Source organism: Lycium barbarum, chromosome 2 (genome assembly GCF_019175385.1).
Source record: "Lycium barbarum isolate Lr01 chromosome 2, ASM1917538v2, whole genome shotgun sequence".
Taxonomy (NCBI): domain Eukaryota; kingdom Viridiplantae; phylum Streptophyta; class Magnoliopsida; order Solanales; family Solanaceae; genus Lycium; species Lycium barbarum.
This window is the reverse complement of record NC_083338.1, coordinates 41,445,762-41,467,181: the sequence shown is the minus strand read 5'-3', so window position 1 is coordinate 41,467,181 and position 21,420 is coordinate 41,445,762. Positions and strand designations below refer to the sequence as shown.

Here is a 21,420-nt window from a genome sequence, read left to right as displayed (position 1 = left end):
CCGCCTGTCCGTTCGCACACGGGTGATATGGAGTTGATACAATTTTTTTGATCTTCAACCCTTCGAGGAAATCGTTGACTTTGCCGCCCATGAACTGGGGACCGTTATCACAAGTTATCTCGGCAGGGATGCCGAAACGACAGATGATGTGGTCCCATATGAAGTCGATGACTTCCTTTTCTCTAATTTTTTCGAAGGTCTATGCTTCAACCCATTTGGAGAAATAGTCGGTCATGAACAAAATAAATCAGGCTTTACCTGGTGCCCATGGCAATGGACCAACAATGTCCATTCCCTACTTCATGAAAGGCCACGGTGACACCACCGAATGCAGGAACTCCCCAGGCTGATGAATCATCAGCGCATGTCTCTGACACCCGTCACATTTCCGGACAAAATTGTTTGAATCTTCGTCCATCTGGTTCCCGTAATAACCAGCCCTGATAATCTTTCGGACTAGAGCTTCAGCACCAGAGTGGTTGCCGCAGGTTCCTTCGTGCACCTCTCTCATCACATACTCCGTTTCTCCGGGACCCAAACACTTGGCCAGGGGTCCGAAGAAAGACCGTCGATACAATTGGCCGTCTACCAAGCAGAAACGCGCAGCTTTCGTCCTTAATGACCGTGATTCTTTTGGGTCGTTCGGGAGCTTTCCATCACGCAAGTAATCGATGTACTTGTTGCGCCAATCCCAAGTTAAACCCATTGTGTTTATTTCGGCATGTCCGTTTTCTATCGCCGTATTCATCAAGTGTACCGTAGTCCCGGGGTTGATTTCTTCCCCTTCGACCGAAGATCCCAAATTGGCCAATGCATCGGCTTCACTGTTCTTCTCCCTCGGTACATGTTGTATGGTCCATTCTTTAAATCGGTGTAGTATCACTTGGATTTTTTCCAGATACCTCTGCATCCTTCGTCTTTGACCTCGAAAACATCATTCACCTGGTTAACGACCAAAAGAGAATCGCACTTTGCCTCGATTATTTCGGCCCCCATACTCCGGGCTAATTCCAAACCTGCAATCATAGCCTCTTACTCGGCTTCATTGTTAATCAATTTAACAGTTCTAATAGACTGTCGAACGGCATCCCCGGCCGGGGTTCTAAGGACGATTCCTAGGCCGGAACCTTTGAGGTTCGAGGCTCCATCCATGTGTAGCAACCAAATACCCGAGGCCTTCCCCGAGGTCAGCAGAAGTTCTTTCTGAACCTCGAGGACCATAGCCGGGGTGAAATCCGCCATAAAATCGGCCAAGATCTGGGACTTGATGACCGTCTGAGGTTTGTATTTGATATCATATCCGCTAATTTCTACGGCCCATTTAATTAGTCTACCCGATAATTCTGGTTTGTGCATGATGTTTTTTAGGGGGTAAGTAGTCACTACACATATCGGATGACATTGAAAGTAGGGCTTGAGTTTTCTAGAAGCGCTTATCAATGCTAATGCCAATTTTTCCAAGTGGGGATAATGGGTCTCCGCATCCCCCAAAGTTCTACTTACATAATAAATAGGGAATTACGTACTTGATTCTTCTCGGACCAAAACGCCACTTACCGCTACCTCGGAGACAGCAAGGTAGAGAAAAAGTTGCTCGTCCGCTTTTGGTGTGTGCAACAGCGGTGGGCTGGACAAGTATCTTTTTAATTCTTGTTAATCTCTTTGACACTCCGGTGTCCAAACGAAGTCGTTCTTCTTCCTCAGTAAGGAGAAGAAGCGATGACTCTTGTCCGAGGACCTTGATATGAAGCGACTCAGTGCCGGTATCCTTCCGGTGAGACTCTGCACTCCTTTGACGTTATTCACTACCTCAATATCCTCGATGGCCTTGATCTTGTCTGGGTTGATTTCAATCCCCCGGTTTGATACCATGAAACCCAAAAATTTGCCAGACTGGACACCGAAGGCACATTTTTTCGGGTTGAGCTTCATGTTATACTTGCGGAGTACATCTAAAGTTTCCTGCAAATGCTTTAAATGGTCCTTTGTTTCCAGGGACTTGACCACCATGTCGTCAATATAAACTTCTATTGTTTTCCCTATTTGTTCTTCGAACATCCCATTAACTAGGCGTTGGTAAGTTGCACCGGCATATTTTAATCCAAAAGGCATGCCATTATAACAGTAAGTCCCATATCGGGTAATAAAGGATGTTTTCTCTTGATCCTCCGGGTGCATCCGAATTTGGTTATACCCAGAATAGGCATCGAGAAAACTTAACATCTCATGCCCGGCCGTTGCATCGATCATTCTATCGATGTGAGGCAACGGAAATGAATCCTTCGGGCATGCTTTGTTTAGATCCTTGTAATCAACACACATTCGAAATTTATTACCTTTCTTCGGAACTACTATTACGTTAGCTAGACAGTCCGGGTACTTTACCTCACGGATAGAGCCTATTTTTACAAGTTTTGTTACCTCGTCTTTTACGAAGGCGTGTTTCGCTTCTGCCATGGGCCTTCTCTTCTGCTTTACCGGGGGAAACCTCCCGTCTATGCTGCGCTTATGAGTTGTTACTTCCGGTGGTATACCTGTCATATCTATATGGGACCATGCGAAGCAATCGGCATTAGCTCGAAGGAATTCAATTAACTTGTTCCTGAGCTCCGAGGTTAACCCCGTGCCCAGGTATACCTTTCTGTCCGGTAGATATTCAAACAAGATGATCTGCTCCAGCTCCTCTACTATTGACTTGGTTGCAGCCGAGTTATCTGGTATGAAGAATGATCTGGGTACACCGAAATCATCCTCTTCATACCTCGGATCTAACCCCGAGTGCTTTGATTGCTATTTGGTGTCCTTTCCCCCGGTTGAATCTTTTTTCTTTTGATCCGATTTTTTGGGCTGAGGTGCCGCTTCCTCGACCGCGAACATCTCCCTTGCAGCGGGTTGTTTACCTCGGATGGTTTTTATCCCCTACGGAGTCGGGAATTTTAGCAGCTGATGCAATATCAACGGCACGGCCCTTATGCTATGTATCCAGGGTCTACCTAGTAATGCATTATACTTCATATCTCCTTCGATTACATAGAACACTGTTTGCTGGATAGTACCATCGATGTTTACCGGCAATGAGATCTCCCCCTTTGTGGTTTCGCTCGCCATGTTGAATCCGTTGAGTGCCCGGGCTACCGGTACAATCTGATCGAATAACCTTAGTTGTTCGACCACTCTCCACCGGATGATGTTGGCCGAGCTACCTGGGTCAATCAAAATACGTTTAATTTGAGTTTTAAAAATAAGAATAGAGATTACCAATGCATCATTGTGCGGTTGAATGATGCCTTCTGCGTCCTCATTGCTGAAAGAGATGGAACCCTCGGGTATATAATCCCGGCCGCGCTTTTCACGCACAGCAGAAACCTTGGTTCGTTTCATCACCAGCCCTCGTGGGGTATCGGTGCCCCCGATTATCATGTTGATTATATGCTGGGGTTCTACTGGCTCAACCCTTTTATGAGTCTCCCTTTCCTTGTAGTGACCTTTGGCTATTTCACTCAGCAATTCTCGGAGATGCCCATTCTTCAGTAACCGAGCTACCTCCTCTCTTAACTGGCGATAATCCTCAGTACTGTGTCCATGGGTTCCATGATATTCGCACATCATGTTCGGGTCCCGTTGGCCCGGATCCGACTGTAGAGGTCTCGGCCATCTTACATCCGGGACACGGCCAATGGCCGAGACGAGGTCCGAGGTATTTGACATTGAAATTGTACTCCGATATCTTCGGCAAGTCTTTGTTGCCGACAGAGCTTCCGACATCGCTCCTGAATGAGAGACCTTGACTGTTCGACAGGCGCTCGACCCATTTATCACCCCGACCGGAGAAATGGCTCGGGCCAACCCTGGATTTCTCTGACCTGGAAGCTTGGTTTTTCCGAATGAGAATATGGTCGATACCTTTCCCTCGATGATCTGGCCTCCGGTTCGTAATTTTTCCTTGGTCTCTCAAAACTTTTGTTCATATTTACTGGCCCCGGGGGAAGCTCGAGTTGGTCATCCTCCACCCGAACTTTGACTCGTATCGGTTATGGACATCTGCCCATGTCACAACCTCGTATTCCAGCAAGGTTTCCTTTAATTTGAACGAAGCCGTCGAGCTCCGAACATTGATCCCTTTTTTGAAAGCTTGTGCAGCCCATTCCTCCGGAACCGGGGGGAGCTCCATCCGTTCCCTTTGGAATCGGTTGACAAATTCACGCAGTAACTCATCGTCTCTTTGGGCTATACGGAAAATGTCCACCTTCCGAGCCTGCACCTTTTTGGCTCCGGCGTGTGCTTTTACGAACACATCGATGAGCATTTCAAAATAAGTGATTGAATGCTCGGGCAGATGGTCGTACCAAGTCGATGCTCCTTTTGAAAGAGTTTCCCTGAACTTTTTCAGCAACACGGATTCGATTTCATCTTTTTCCATATCGTTGTCTTTTATCGCGCAGGTGTATGACGCCACGTTTTCGTGAGGGTCCGTTGTGCCGTCATATTTCTGGATATCCGGCATTTTGAATCTCTTCGGGATCAATTTCGGAGCCGCACTCGGAGGAAAAGGCCTTTGGATGTACCTCTTCGAATTCGGCCCTTTCAGAATAGGCGGAGCCCCCGGGATTTGATCCACCCGAGAGTTGTATGTTTCCACCCTCTTTTCGGTCGAGTCTACCCGCTTCGCCAATGTTTCGAGCATTCTCAGAACCTCGGTGGATGAACCAGCTCCGGACCCATTTCTTTCAACCATCCGCACCTCATCTCTTCTGGGTTTAGCAACACCCTTCGCCTTCTCCGGGGTCGTTTTATCTCTTCTGTTTTGCAATTGGGCTATTGCGATTCCTTGTTCGGCAATCGCCGCTCTCTGTTCCTGCAACATTTCAAAAATTAAACGTAAGTCAATATTATCATTCGGGGTATCCGGTTCTTTTCGGCCCTGTGTCCGGGACAAAGTAATTGAATTGTGAGTATTTAAAGGATCAGTGGCTGGCTGGGCGGCATTCTCCTGGTCCACGGTGTTTTGTCGATTAAGGCCCTCCCTCGAATTAACGGGGTTAGGGTCAGCGGGATTTGGTAATCCTCGTGGCCCGCTGTCTTCATTTTCGGCCACGATTTCGAGGTTGTTGACGTGACCAGATTGTCCACTGTTAGCCATTTGGTCCGTTTTCATAGAGAACGGATTTTTTTTCCGATTCGGACGGGTAAGAGATGAGCAAGATCAAAGACCACTATTATCCTAGCCCCACGGTGGGCGCCAAACTGTTTACCCCAAATTTGGATAATCAATTAAATTTATGAGTGAGGTATAGGATATGTGGTTGAACTTTAATCTATTCTTGATTGAGAGAAAATGGTTTAAATTGGGCTATGAATAATCTGAATAATGAGTGGTGGCTTATAATAATGCGTGTATTAAATAATATATGATATTTGCTTTATTGAACAAATCTGAGAAAAACACAGTGAATCCGGACCAAAATCAGATAATAAGTAGTAGAATGTTGTATATTTTGCTATTACAATTATGTTCTAGATCTGAGAAGCCAACCCCTAAAAGTAGGATAATGACCCCTATTTATAGTTTTGCCTCATGGGCTTAATACAACATAAGGCCCTAAAGAATAAAGAAAAACCCTAAAATGGATAAGGTTGGTCGTACGGTCTGACACCTGTACGATTGACAGTACAATGTGGCAGAACGGTATTGACGCGTGACAATTATGTAACGGATCACCCGGACCAACGGCCACGATCAAACGGACCAACGGCCACGATCAAACGGACCAACGACCACGACCAACTCGGCTATGGAGAAGCCGGACCAAATGATGCCCTTCCTTTTCTTCGGTTCAAGCACTCCTCCGGTCCAGAAAGAAAGTCTTCGTGCACATACTTGTCCCTTTCTTCCCTCGGTCTCCGGTCTTACCGATTTAACATATATCCGATTTTTACCGTATACAAAAGTTTGGTAAATTTTTGCAATTCGCCATAAGACACTTAAGACCCAAGTGTCGAATTATAGGAAATTGTTATATTTTGAAACTTTTTAATTATATATACTAAAAAAATATAAGTTCGTGTTATAAAGTTAATTTATCAATTCTTCACTTTTTTAGTTGTCCAATATATTTTGCACAACCTATAATTTAAAAGCTTTGATTTGTAGAGATATGTCTCGTGTAACGAGTATGTGATTACGATCATCAAATTAATGAAGTGGTCTTTGCTAGTAGTACATGTTTATGTATGTGAATGTTGAAACTTTCTCTGTCTATATATGGAGGCAAAAAGGAGCTGAAAATTTTCCCAATTGTCAAGTTACACATATTTGAGTTGGCATGTCGCCTATTCATGAGCCTTCAAGACATAAACCGAATTTCCAAGCTTTCAATCTATTCAACATTTTCTTGAAAGGAGTCATATCTATAGCCCTAAACTTTCCTGGAATTTACCATGCAAAGAGAGCAACAAACACTATCCGAAAAGAAGTTCTGTTTATTGTGAAGCAGTGAAGAGAGGCTATAGAACAAAAATTATCAGATTCTCCTCCACAAGATCTTCTGTCACATTTACTTCTATTTCCTGACGAGAACGGTAAATTCATGTCTGAACTGGAGGTAGTGGATAACATCCTGATGATGATCTTTGCTGGCCACGACACCACCACTGTTACTATAACATTGGTGATGAAGTATCTTGCGGAGTTGCCTCATGTTTATGAGAACATTTTACAAGGTCAGTCAAACACTGTCATACAAAATAAAATATATGAAATTAGTATTAAATTTCTCGAATCAAGGTTCAACTAATATAGAGGTAATGTTTTCTCTTGATAATGAGAACAGAACAAAAGGAGATTGCATCATCAAAAGGAGGAATGGAATACTTGAACTGGGATGACATACAGAAGATGAAGTATACGTGGGATGTAGTGACTGAAGTTCTCAGGTTAACATCACCAATTGCTGGAAGTTTCAAAGAAGTGCTGGTGGATTTTAACTACGAAGGTTATAGCATTCCAAAAGGATGGAAGGTACTTCAATATTTATTTTAGTTGCTTTATACTTTATTTTTCTTGGCTGTTGCTATTTATACTCTCGTACAGTTCACATATCTCAAATTTAGTTACATAGGGGCTACGTGATCAAAGAGATGGATTTATATGGTGGGATTTTAAGAGGGTAGATTCTGAAGTGCAAAATCAAAGGCATAGTTTTGAAATTACAGACTTCTTGTGTAATCCAAATCTTGTGTTCAAATTGAATAGCATGAAGTGAAATACACGAGGGATTAAAAAAAATATATATATGTTATTACTGTAGGGGAAGGGAGGGGAAGGAGGAGATACAATGCTATCGATGGTGTTTGAACCCTCCAATAGTGAAAGAGAGAAAACTCACCATGTGATTTATTAATCCTCAACCCCATGTGCAAACAGTTAAATCTTTAATTTAATCAGAAGAATCTTTAGACCGTAAGTAGAGCAAGGTTCAAAAATAAAAAGAAATGGAATAATTACGTGTTTTTAATCAGCGGTTTCTTGCAAGCGCATGTGTTCTTTGTATTTGCTTAGATAAAGATTTACTTACAAATGGTATATCCACATATTTTTGCAACTATTACACGATGGCTTGGTCTGATGCGACAGATATATTGGAATGTCCCTACAACACACATGGATCATAAGTTGTTTCAAAACACTAAAGACTTTGATACTTCAAGATTTGAAGGAGCACGGCCGACACCATTTTCATATATTCCATTCGGAGGAGGGCCTAGAATGTGCTTGGGGAAAGAGTTTGCACGGCTAGAGATTCTTGTTTTTATCCACAATGCGGTAAAAGATTTCAGATGGAAACTACTGATTTCAGATGAGAAGATAGAATATGATCCCATGCCCACCCCGATTGAAGGACTTCCTGTTCTTCTTCAACCGAGCAACCCTTAGTAGAGTCGAGCTTTCTCTCTCAAAGCAGATTTCTCTAGGGTCGTTTGGTAGGATGTATTAGAGAAAATAATACATGTATTAGCATTTGTATTACTAATCTCTTGTTTGGTACAGTTTTTCAACATATATATAACTTATTCAAGTACTCCCTCTGTCTCAATTTATATGACACTTTTCACTTCTAGAAATTTAAACTGCATGAATTTTGACCAACATTTTAAGATGTGTTTTTTCACCGAATTGGTATGAGAAAATTTGCAACCTATAGTACTTTTCATGTATTTGGAAGAGATGCTCCTAGATTCTATTTGCTTTCTGTTTTCCATTTTTTACGTTTGTTGTCTTTTGTCTGCTTTGGACATTTTGTTTTTTCTTTATTCAGTAAATAAAAGCACCACTAAGACATCTTAGTGGAAAGTTAATTAAAAAAAATGTATTTTTTAAACATAAATTTATTTATAAATACTGAGTTCAATTCATAATTTAGTCAAATTGACTCTCAAAAAGTGAAAACTGTCACATAAATTGGGACGGAGAGAGTATTAGTTATACAACACATTTTGTATTATCCTATATATAATTAATACATAACAAACCACGGTATTGGCAATACCAAGATTATTAATACATGGAAAAACATGGTTAAGACAAAATTGCCTTTGAATTCCCTCAAAGCTAAAGAATGTGGAGGGCATTTTTGTAAACAAATACTCCCCCCGTTTCAATTTATGTGAACCAATTTGACTGGGCACGAAGTTTAAGAAAATAGAAAAGACTTTTAAACTTGTGGTGTTAGATGAGTCACGTATATTTTGTGTGACTATAAATCATTGCATAAAGGTAAATTATTTTCAAATATAGAAAGAGGTCATTCTTTTTGGCACAGACTAATAAGGAAATAGGTTCATATAAATTGAAACAGAGGGAGTAATTTTTTTGTTTTAGAAATTATGCAATGCATGTTATTTTTAATACACCATACCAAACAGTCGATTAATTTCAGCGTAACAAATCCCAGCATAACTAATCTCTACATTATTAAGATATCCTATTCAGTACTATTCTTATACACTCTACCAAAAGACCCAGCTAAGTGTTAGATGCTCGAAGACTATAATAATGTTTTGCATTATGATTTGGTTTCCGAAACTAAACTACCTACTCTTTCAAAATTATTAAAGTACTTATTGATTTGTAAGTTTGGTTTAAGCGGTTTAGTAAGGCTGATATACAACCAGTTAATTAAGTTTGATCTTGATAACATTTTAAGAGCTTTAGAGGTAAAGACTATTGTTTTAGCAGTTCTTATGATAAGTTATTGTTGAGTATGATTCTGATGATGATAAATAAAATTCGTTTGTCCTAAAATTGTGTTTTATTCAATAGGTTGTCAAGAAATAATAATGGTAAGGAAAAAAGAATTTAGCAATAATTTGTTAAATCTAATTTAATTTATTGCTAAATTAACATGTGATTAATGTGAATAGTTATCCTATATTATTATCAAGTTTTTTCAGCTGGGATATAACAAAAATGAATTAGAATTGAACAAGGAGTCAACAAGATACTAATCGGATAAGAAAAGGAGTTCGGGTTGATCTCTATGATGTTAGGTGTAATTATATGCCTAACCGCTGTATTTTACCCATGTTTAAACTTTGTTTAGAGGACTAAATGTACTAAATACACCTAGCTAATGTTGAATCTTCCATCAGGAGCTAAAATGGGTGTTATTGATGCATATAGGTACTATACATGGAAAATGCGTCGAATCGGAAGTGAAATGAGATGAGACCTTGCTGAGCGAAGCTCAAATCACAACCTCACCTCGCTATAGTGCTCTCTTAGCGAGCCAAAGATGCAGCAAATAAGAAAACGAAGAAAAAAAAAATGCTAAGTATGGATTGAAGCAGTGGCCTTGCTAAGCGAAGCTTATCGCGAGCCCTACCTCGCAGTAGATCTCGCTCAGTGAGATGGAGGTTGCAAAAGTGGAAGATCAAGAATGTGGCTAGGTAGAGAATGAAGGTGAAGCCTGGTCGAGTGAAGGTGAGAGCGAGAGGTATGCTCGCCTTATTGCTCGCTTAGCGAGCTACACGGTGCCAAAGCAAAAATTGTGAAATTCACTAGGTGCAAAATGAGAGGGGCACCTCGCTGAGTTAAGGCCACTACGAGGTACCCCCTCGCTCAGCGAGCTAGGCATGCCGAACAAAATATTTTTCTAAGTCTTAACTCGTTTTGGATGGGCTTAAGAGGATTATTCCCAACACTATAAAAAGAACCTTTGCATGATTTTTACACAACTTTGGACCTAGAGTGGGCTTAAGAGGATTATTGCCAACACCATAAAAAGACCCTTTGGATGATTTTTACACAACTTTAGACCTAGAGAGAGCTATAAGCCGCCTTGGAGGCCGGAGTTTATTGGGTTCTAACTTTTCTTCTCCATAATACTCGATATTTATATTATCTTTTGGATGATTTGCTTTATTTCCTCCATGTCTATGTGGAGCTAAACTTCCATTCTAGGGTTATGGTTCTTCTATGATCGTTTGTTATTCGAATATCGATTTTAATTAATTAGTCCATAGTACTGGTTTATTCATTTAATCCTAAGCTTAATTATTTGGTTGCTTGATCAGCAATCGAATATTATCTGTGAATCTTAGCTTGAACACGGGAGAGGAATTCTAACATAGCGAAGGATCTCAACCCTGGGCATCGAGGAGCGAATTTGCATCTAGGATAAAGATATACCTAGTTCGCCTTATTTGAATAATATACAGGAAATATAAATGCATTTGTGTTAAGGTTTATGACCATAGAGATATAGGCGTGAAAGTAATACGAATAGGAGGCTAGAGGACTCGAGAGATTCTTAGTCGTAATATCAACCCTGTCAATCAGTAAACTAGATAGATTAAGAAGTTGAATCAGTTGAAGAAAACAATGTGATTGTTAGATAGCCCATAGCCCTATATCGATTTTGATAGTTCTAAGTGCATTCGTGTTTTGATGATTGTCAAACTGTTTCAGAACCAGATAGAGACCTGTTTTGTAATCGTCTCTTTGTGCACCTTGCACTGTCAGTAGAGACAACTATAATCGAGCCACTTGCTGCACACAAGTACAGCAGTGAGTTGGCCCATGCTTTAGGTCAAAATTGAAGAGTGGTCTCTTTTCTCCCCACATGCTTCCACTATATATACAACATGGTGCATATATGGTAGACTTGAAAAACCTAATCTAAATTGTGCAAAATCTACCGATGCAAGTTTCTCAAGATCTCTCGAGAACAAAGTCATCTACAGGCTGAAGAACCTGATCCTGACACAAGATATTGTCTACGTTCTTTAGGTTGTTGTGAGTCTTTGTTTACTTGTGCTTAAACTGTAAACCTACCCTTCCCAAAAAGGAAGTTGTTTGTAGGTGTTGTAAATTCTCAAGGTTGCTTCCACAAGCTCTTGAGTGGTACACTAGGCTAGAGTTAGCTTAGTTGTATTAGTGTGTGGTTAGAATCAGTCACGGTAAAATCTCAACGGGTTCCTTTGAGTGGTACACTAGGCTGGAATGGGTCTAGGTGTATTAGGTTCCTTGGCTAGAGTTAGTCAAGTGGAGGTGCTTGCAATCGGAGTATTGCAAAGGTGGAGGGATTATGGGAGTTAGTTCCTAGGTTGCTACTATTGCAAGGCTAGGATGCATGACTTCATTATGGCCGAGGACTCAGAACCGTGGGACATTATTTGTGATTGTCCTCATGTTCTTGTAAACAAAGATGAAGCTGGCATGGGAACGACTCCAAAAACGAGGCAAGAATATAATGAGGCAGACATGAAGGCTGTGGAGAAGAACTACAAAGCAAAGAAGATTCTTGTCTGTGGAATAGGACCTGATGAATACAATTGAGTCTCAACGTGCTCCACTACTAAAGAGATTTAGGAAGCTCTTCAAACTGCCCATGAAGGAACAACACAGGTGAAGAAATCCAAGATCGACATGCTCACCACTGAGCATGAAATGTTCAAAATGATAGAAGGAGAATCTATTCATGATATGCACACTAGATTCACCTCTATTATAAATGAGCTTCATTCTTTGGGAGAAGTCATCACAACCACCAAACTGGTATGAAAGATGCTTGGTGTGTTACCCGATTCCTTGGATAGCAAGGTAAATGCCATCTCCAAAGCCAAAGATCTCAGCTATCATGACCCAAACTAAAGGGCCACGACGGGCACCTGACCATACTAGCCCAGTACCATCTTACATACATCTGTGACAACGACATAAACATAGGTGGGCCGATAGGGCCGTTATATGACTCCCAATAAACCCATAAGAAATATGCACGTATCAACTTTTCTGTAAGAGTCGTCTGTGAAGATGCTGAATATACTATATGAGCCGGTAAGGCTATCATAACCAACTACGATAACCTATGAAATCTCAAGTCTTGACATCATCTAACTGTACATAACTGCCTACAAGCCTTTATTGGAAAACATAACGGAACGTGGCTGGGACAGGACGCCGCCATACCCATATATATGTGCGTACATATCTATATATACATAAGACCATGTTGACTCCTGGTATCTCCGAAACAAACAGAGTGCACCAACTTCATCCACTGAGCTGACATCCTAATAGATGGATCACCAACGTATATCTGCAGACCTGCTGGCATGAAACGCAGCCCCTCCAGGTAATAGGGGAGTTAGTACAAATAATGTACCGAGTATGTAAAGCAAGAAAATATCATATAAATAAGAATCATGAAAGAAACTTATGACATGAGAGTCAATTTGTAAATCTGAATGTATTTGTATAATTGTATATTTGAAAATGGCTGTATAACTCTGTATAACTGAAAGTGCCTCTGAGGGTGTATTATATGCATGCTTCCTTTCAAAAATCATATACATATAACATAACTATTAGTGTTGAGGAACGTACAACCCGATCCATATTGTCAGTGCTGTGGAACGTACAACCCGATCCATATATCATATCATCCCGCGTCCGGGGTATCATCATAATCTACCCACTGCAGTGGTGTGCACATCTACGTGCCTGCCCGACCAACTATAGCGCGGCGCGGTGTCAGAAAATTGTTGTACATATATATATATATATATATATATATATAGTATGAATGCATGAAGGACCCATAAAGATGACATCTGAGCCTTTCGGAGTGACGTAGAGTCGGTAATCTCTGAGTATCACTATGGATCTAACATCATCAATATCTCTTACCTTTACTGGATGTATGATCATGAGGCCAATTCATTAATCATAAGCATAAAACAAAAACATTATCAGGAGTCCAAAGAAGCATAAGCTTTCTATCTTTCTAAGAATGGAACCATTATGGATAACACTCGTTCGTTCATTCTTTCTCGTATGATTCATGCCAAAAAGAATAAAAGGGATAGCCTTAATGTTATATCCCGTATTTTTGTATGTTGGATTATTCGTAAGCTAATCGACATAATTTTAAGGACGAGATTATTTTTGAGATATGAGACGAGGACTTTTAATCCCAATTTTTAATATGGCACGACTTGCTTGTAAATTCCAATTAGTGTAGAAATATTAATGAAGATTAGGGAGTAATTAACTATGATTAGATTATTAAGTGGGGATTAGTGATTAATTAAGATTAATTAAGTTAGTTAATTAGATAATTGAGTGGGCCCCACTGAATTCTAAATTAAAAAAAAATATAATAAAATGAAATAAAGTGGATGATTCATTATGGTGGGGCACATGTAGAATTTGGGGGTTGCATACATATGGCCTTTGATGACTAAGGATTTACACTTCACCTTCTCATTTTGTTGAAAACAAATTCATAGTTTAGCCATGGCTGGTCACGGCCATGGCAATCCTCTTTTAATTTTTGTTTTTAATCCCAAGGTACTTTACACGTCCAAGGAGGTGGTAGAAACATAAGGAATTGAATTGAGGAAGAGGAAATAGTGCAATTGGTGCAAGTGAGTGTAGAATTTGCTCCAATTAAATTAAGGTAAGACCTTCTCTTTTTATGGTATAATTGGATTAGATGATGTTGTAATTGAGATATTAACTCTCATTAAGTGGAATTGGATGCAAGAAATTTTATACGTTAACGTTAAGGTTCCGTTTGGACCGTGTTCGTGTTGTTCCAATTTAGCAACGATGGGTTAAATTTGATTAGTGTTGTCATTATTGTTGTATGGTAATTGAAGATAATTTGTTCATGTTGAGGGGCTGGAAATTTAGTGATAAATACGTATAGGTGTTGCTGTCCATGGCAAAATTATACTCTTCTCCGTATGGTTGTAGTTTTGCGAAGTAAAGGTCGAAAATTATATTTTTGATGGTGTAGTCTTAGTGGGCTGTTTCGGATTGCTATTGAAATGGTATCGGAGTAATTTTCTTGTAAATGGATGGTAGTTGGTTGTTGTTGTGTTGCTGTTAATGTGGCTCGTAAATTTGGAAGAAAACAAGTGCATAAGGTGTCGTATAAGAAGCGTATAATGATCTGCTTATTGTATAACCTTAAATGTTAATGACGTAAGTTGAAAAAGAATTAAGAGAGGTTATTTGGTTGCTATTGTTGTTGTTGGTATTGCTGTGCTAATCAGAGATTAATTGGAAGTTCGGGTTAGGCAAGATATATAGAGGAAATGCTGCCCGATTTCCGTGAAGTTCTTAACTAATCAAAATCCTAATCAAGAAGTATGAACTAAGAAATGATTCCTATAAGTGGTTGGTTGTAGATTTATAAGCTAGAAAGTTGTAGTTACTAACAATAGTGTTACTTTCATATTAAATAGGCTAAAGAGGCGACAAAGCAAACTTGGTTACGGTTAATCTATAACAGGTATGTTAAGCTAACCCTTCTTTCTTTTTGGCATGATCCATATGAAACAAACAGACGACAAATGTATAACTCCAAAGAAGTCCCTATTCTTAGAGCCACTAGGATGGCTAATGCTCTTGATTTCCAGAAGCTATTTCATTGTGTCTTGATACGTGTCTATGATTCCAGAAGTTCTATTTTGATATAATCCATAGTGACATTCGAAGGGTACTTGATATGACTGTTGTCTTGATTATCAAATGATGGTTCATTTTGATTATTCTATCGAGTCTCAGATGTGACTTAGTTTGCATATGGTTGCTCACTACTCTGCTCGTGCATGTCTCAATATATCTTTCACCGAGTCCCGGGCCGGGTATGTTTTCGTGCACAGTTTCATTGCATTGTTCACCGAGTCCCTCACTAGAGGGCCGGGTACGGTATATATATATATATATATATATGATGATATGATGATGTGATGCTATGATGATGTGATTGTGGCGCCAAGGATGGCATGTGATGACTTTATTCACCGAGTCCCATAATGGGCCGGGTATGATATATGATATTGATATGCATGATTTACATTTCATAAGGCAAGTGTATTGGTATTTTGAATGTCATACTTGTCTCCTGTGATCCCTATTTCAGTCATGATCCTCTTTATTGTATTTCATGCTTTATATACTCAATACATATCTCGTACAGAACCCCTTTTTCCGGGGGGCTGCGTTTCATGCCCGCAGGTACAGATACTCGATTTGGTGATCCTCCAACTTAGGATTTCCACTCAGCGGTCTTGGAGAGCTCCATTGTTTCGGAGCCTAGACTTTTGGTACAGATCTCTTGATGTATATATATGTTTATCCAGGGGTACGGCGGGGCCCTGTCCCGTCATATTTCACTATCGATACTCTTAGAGGTCTGTATACATATGTGGGGGTTGTGTATAAGTTTTGTTCCGCTGTGTCTATATGATGTGCTATGGATATGTTCGTCTGTAGTGGCAGCCTTGTCGGCCTGCGTATGGTATTGATATGTAGTGGCAGCCTTGTCGGCTTGCGTATCATATTGACATGTAGTGGCAGCCTTGTCGGCTTGCGTATCATATTACGTTTTGATTAGTCGTGACTTCTCAAGAGAATGGTTATCGGGATATACATATATGACGACGTTACAAACCTTTGGAGTTCTTTTGCATGTATCCATATTGTTCTTAGGTCCAGTTTGACTATATCTAACAGGTACGTATACGAGTGTCCAGCTCAGGCACTAGTCATGGCCCACGAGGCTGGGTCGTGACACTTAACATACCTGGTCTTAGCTCAACGGCTCAAGAACTTAACTCGTATCTACTCCACAGTCTATATCTAATAATAATGATACTATCGTTAATTATACAAATGATTCTCTTAATCGTATAACAAAAATTTAACTTATCCTAAAACAAAATGGGCAGCATCTCTCCCGTTCCTCTCACTTTCGCAAATTCCATATATCAACAACAACAACCAGAACAATCCAACAAGTATATACATCAATAATAAGATACCATGTAGCAGCAACAAGTCACAAACATTTCACGACGAGCGACAAGCCCGGATACGATTATCAAACACACTTCTCGAATTTTTCTTTCCTTCAAAGTACAAATCAATGACAACAATAACAATATACTTAAGTTACTCCAATAATTTTCAACCACAACAAAACCCAAAGATATACCTCAAATCAGCCCACATAACAACAACAATAACTTATGCGATTTCCCGCAATTAATTTCGTAGTTCCCATCTCACAATTTAGCTATGAACAGGATGAATTTAAATATACCTAGGAGAGAATAGTTCTTACCTTATATGCCAAGAAATTATCTTCTTCCACCTTACTTCCCTTCGAAGAAAGCTCGAATTTAACAACACGACAAAATGGAACAACGAGATCGAAGCGGAGAGCAAAACCTACTATGTTGTTTCATGAGAGGAATTATACTTATCTCCTAAAAATAAAGAAAATTCTGTTGTTGGTACTAAAATAACCATTACATTGCTGCCTTGGTGGAAATACATATATGCTGCACCATCTTTGTTTTTAAAAGGGAATTCTCAAAGTAGTGACTAAGTCCACGCATGCATTTTCTTCTTTACACGTGGCCTCTTTTTTTTTTTTTTTTTTTTTTTTTTTAATTTGAATGCCACCACACTTGATAAACACTTATATGTTATTAACTACTATTGCTGCCTCCCATGTGGAATGCAACCCACTTCCACTTTTATTTATTTCATCACTTATCCGATAATCCTAATTAATTTCTTGATTTCAATTCACTCAATATTGATCGCTTCTAACGCACTTCATATACTCATTATTATAATCATATGGTAGACCTCTAGTCCATAGCCTCTTTATACATACGTAAATATTATTCCCAATCACTGTCGTCACACTTGTTAAGGCCTAAATTATTTTGGGACCTCATCCTTCTATACACCGATCTCTTTATTTTCATACTTGATTATGACCAAATTCTTCGGGCTTGGGTAAATTTGCTCATGTTGGACGGTTCAATTTCCTGGTCCAAAATACGGGATATTATAGCTTGGACCGTATTTCATTCAAATAAATTTCGACCCTTGACAAAACTTATTTTCTTCGATTTGTTTAACGTCTAATCCTTACGATACATCTATACCATCACTCTAACCACCTATAAGCTTAGGGGATAACCTCGTTTCCGTTACTAATGTCATTTAACTTGTACGCTTTCCAACGCATGAAAACACAGGATGTAGCATCCTTCCCCCCTTTAGAACATTCGTCCTCGAATGTTAAACTAGTCCTGTATAAGTATACCGGTTATGGTGATATTATAACAACTCAATGCTAACTAGAACTCATCTACCATGCTGTGCCTCTCTTTGCTTAACTTAATACCATTCTCCACTTGACATCAGTTAATATTGAATTTCCAAAGAGAGTGGTCATAATTTATCTTCTTCCGTAATTGTCTGTAGCTTACTATATCCATCTACACTTGAAGCTTAAGTCAAGTTTTTCTTGTTTTGGAGTTATATTTCCAGTAACACTATAGAATACGAGTTGTCTTTCCGTTGGGTAGGTTTATCATCTCATATTGGTTCCTCCTGTTCTCTCTTCTAATTCTTATATGTCTACTCCCATTCTTTATTTAAATCGCATAGTCCGCAGTGTACATCCTTCTTGGAGTCACCACGTTAATCCTCTGACATGCACTATCTATAGTATTCCCTTTGAATAGCTGAAAATGAGTTTCCTTCTTAGTAATGACTCTTGGTTGCAATACTCCCTTGACACCTCAGGAATATCCTTTCAAGAGATATAAGTGAGTCAATCTCCTGATACAAGAGTAAGGGAAGTGATAAAGAGGGATTGGTATTGTGAAAGAGAAGATGTCACACCCCAATCCTGATATGGCGTGATGGGCACCCGACCCTTAGAGCCGAGCGAACCCGCTGGTTCTCGTTATACTAATAGTCTCACTAGACTCTTAAATCATGAGATGAAATGCCTAATAAAAACTTTTCAAAAACATTCTTTCTGTCTTTCTCAAATCAAGTAAAAGATGTAATCGTATGAACTCCGTAAAGTAATGCATAATGATACATCGACTTACATAGCTGCTTACAAGGCTGATGTACTTTATACATGACTCTGTCTGTAAAAGTTTCTAATATAACATATGACATCAAAACCTATGTTGGGACAGGACCCCAACATACACATAATGTATATGACTCAGCTTATAAGGAAATACTCGGACGCGGTATCACTCCGAACCGAATGGGGTTTACCAATCTAGTTGATAGCCTAGAACATCCTACAGTCAAACTCCTAGATAAATTTCCTGCAAAGCAATATGGGCCTGCGTGGCATGCAACACAGCGCCCTCAGGCAAAGGGACATCAGTACGAATAATGTACTGAGTATGTAAAGCTTAATCAATAACATAATGAAAGCATAAGAAATAGCATAAGATGGACGAGTTATGAAATGAAAGAGTTGGGTATACCTCTAGCGACGTTGGTTAAATTTACTTATCCTCCTTCTAAAGGGAAACTCCTATTTTATACATTTGTACATATAGTAGTATCATACCTGACCATAAAGGTTCGGTGTCTTACGTACCCGACCATAATAAAGCTTGGTGTTATACGTACCTGGCCCTACCAAGGCTCAGTGTTATCCATACCTGGCCCTACCAAGGCTCAATGTTATCCGTACCTGTCAACAGAGGTGCGCGCACGTTAGATATCGTACCAGGCCATACAAGCTCGGTGTTATGTAATAGCCATGCATACTGATATATATATATATATACACACACATAGGTGTGCTTAAGTCATGCCAACATATCATCATCCTTGCCATTATTACTATTATCATTATCGTTATTATCATCATCACTTTGAAGAACTTTCACCGGAGGTATTTCAAAATATCGAAAGTCATGAACATTCTAACATTTCTAGGAATAGAACATTTCGAATATCTTAGATGGCATCCCTAGAATTCACCTTGTCATCATAATCGTTATCATTATCATCACAAGAAACATTGTCAACAATATCAAGAGAATCTCGAGGGTCATGAGCTTACAACATTTATAGGAATAGGAGTAGCGTAAATATCTCGTATAGACGCAAAATGAGGAAAACATGCCTTTAGAAAGAAGGGTTAGCCTTACATACCTCTTTGTCTTCTTAACTACTTAACGTTCACCGACGAATCTTAAACAATCTACATTTGAAGGATTCATACCATGGTTAAGCCTTAATGATACTCTTAAATTCAAACTAGAATAATTCATGATCTAATGAAAATTGGGCGGCATTTCCCCTATTTCGTCAACTTAGACCATATTACAAAACAACTCCCAAACATCCATAATAACACCCACAATATCATCATCAAGTAATCACATTCAATTAAGCCTTCAAAATTCATTCTCATGCTCAACTTATACGAACAACTTCACACCTATTTTTAGCACATTTTCATACAATGTTTCCTCATCACCATTACTACCTTCCATAATAGGATTATATCCATATGATACTAAGAATCGTGACTCAAGTTATCTTATTACTCAAAAACATCATAAAAGTTACACTTAGCCCTCATTTTCTACTTTATTCTTCTAACCAAGTTCTTCAACCACCAAGCATTCATGTTAACATGAAATAAGCATGAAAACTAATCTTTTATCTCATGGGAATGATCTTTGGAGCAGCTATCAACGTAGGTGAAAACCCTAGCTTCAATACTCAAGAATTACTTATAGTCTACTAACCCTAGCAAGACTCCTAACACATGGGCACCTTGATTCTTGCCTCTTGATCTTTGTTTTCTCTTGGATTGGGGTTGAATATGCTTGGAGAAGGGTTTTGAGCTCTCAAGACTTGTGGATGATGAAAAATGAAATAAATGAACAAAGGCCATCTATTTATACAAAACATAAAAATTCAGCCCAACAAACTTATACGGTCCGTATAATGTTATATGGGCCGTATAAGTGGACCGTATAATGCCACCATGGGAAATTTCCTTTCTGAAATAGGTCAAGTATTATGGTCCCCCTTATACGGACCGTATAGAGTTATACGGACTGTATAATTGGTCGTATAACACCACCAAGAAAATGACCATTTCTGTGAAGGTCATGTTATACGAGCCCTCCTTATATAGACAGTATAAAGTTATACGGACCATATAAGTGGCCGTATAACGCCCAGTTATGCAAAACTTCCTCTCATTGATTCGTTTGACTTCCAATCCTCGTGGAACCTTCTTGGCACTTACATAATACTTCATTGTCCATAAAATAGGCCCTATAGCAGCCTCTCAAGACATCATCAAATAAATATTAGCTCAATTATAGCGAAAACCTTTCCGAGCACGACTTATATCTCACTTCCTTCAACAAACTAAATTTCACATATATTCGTATGACTTCAAAATCTTATAGTATGCACTTTAATTTATCTAATACTTCCCTTAATCTTATAAGGATTTTATAATTACCTTAAGCTCACATTAGCCTATTCACAAGGAAACAAATCAGAAATTTCCGAGGTGTAAAATTCTTCCCCCCTTAGAACATTCGTTCTCGAATGTTAAACTGGTCCGGTATAAGTATGCTGGTTATCGTAATCTTATGATGAATCAATTACTCTCCTTTTATGTTATACCGCTCCTTGCTTAACTTAATACCATTCTCCACCTGATATCAGTTATTATTAAATTCCCAAAGAAAGTGGTCATAATTTAGCTACCTCCGTGATTGACTGCAACTTACTATATCCACCTACGTTTGAAGCTTAGGTCGAGTTTTTCTTGTTTTGAAGTCATCTTTTCAGTAACACTGCAGGGTAGGAGCTTTTTCCCCCTTAGATAGGTTTACCACCGCATATTGGTTCCTCTTGTTTTCTCTTCTAATTCCTATAGGTCAACCTCCACTCTTTATTTAGGTCGTATAGTCCATAGCGTACCTCCTTCTTTCATTTTTTTTAATCCTCTGACATGCACTATCTACAACATTCCTTTTGAATAGTTGAAAACAAGTTTTGTTCTTAGTAATGACTCTCAATTGCAATACTCC

General features: G+C 39.2%; 1 protein-coding gene across 1 annotated transcript; it reads left to right on the top strand.

Annotated features, from left to right (window-relative positions):
* Positions 1-6,274: 6,274 nt before the first annotated feature.
* Positions 6,275-7,262, top strand: LOC132628513 (beta-amyrin 28-monooxygenase-like). The gene is made up of 3 exons (XM_060344295.1): positions 6,275-6,720; positions 6,831-7,018; positions 7,119-7,262. The coding sequence occupies exons 1-3, from the start codon at positions 6,588-6,590 to the stop codon at positions 7,260-7,262; spliced, it is 465 nt and encodes a 154-aa protein (XP_060200278.1). The 5' UTR covers positions 6,275-6,587.
* The last annotated feature ends 14,158 nt before the right edge of the window (positions 7,263-21,420 follow it).

What these genes read in the sequence shown, in the direction of transcription:
- LOC132628513 (XM_060344295.1), top strand. Translation starts at nt 6,588, where the DNA reads ATGTCTGAACTGGAGGTAGTGGATAACATCCTGATGATGATCTTTGCT. An exon ending in TTATGAGAACATTTTACAAG is followed by an intron (nt 6,721 to 6,830) that starts GTCAGTCAAACA and finishes TAATGAGAACAG; the next exon opens with AACAAAAGGAGATTGCATCA. An exon ending in GCATTCCAAAAGGATGGAAG is followed by an intron (nt 7,019 to 7,118) that starts GTACTTCAATAT and finishes TTAGTTACATAG; the next exon opens with GGGCTACGTGATCAAAGAGA.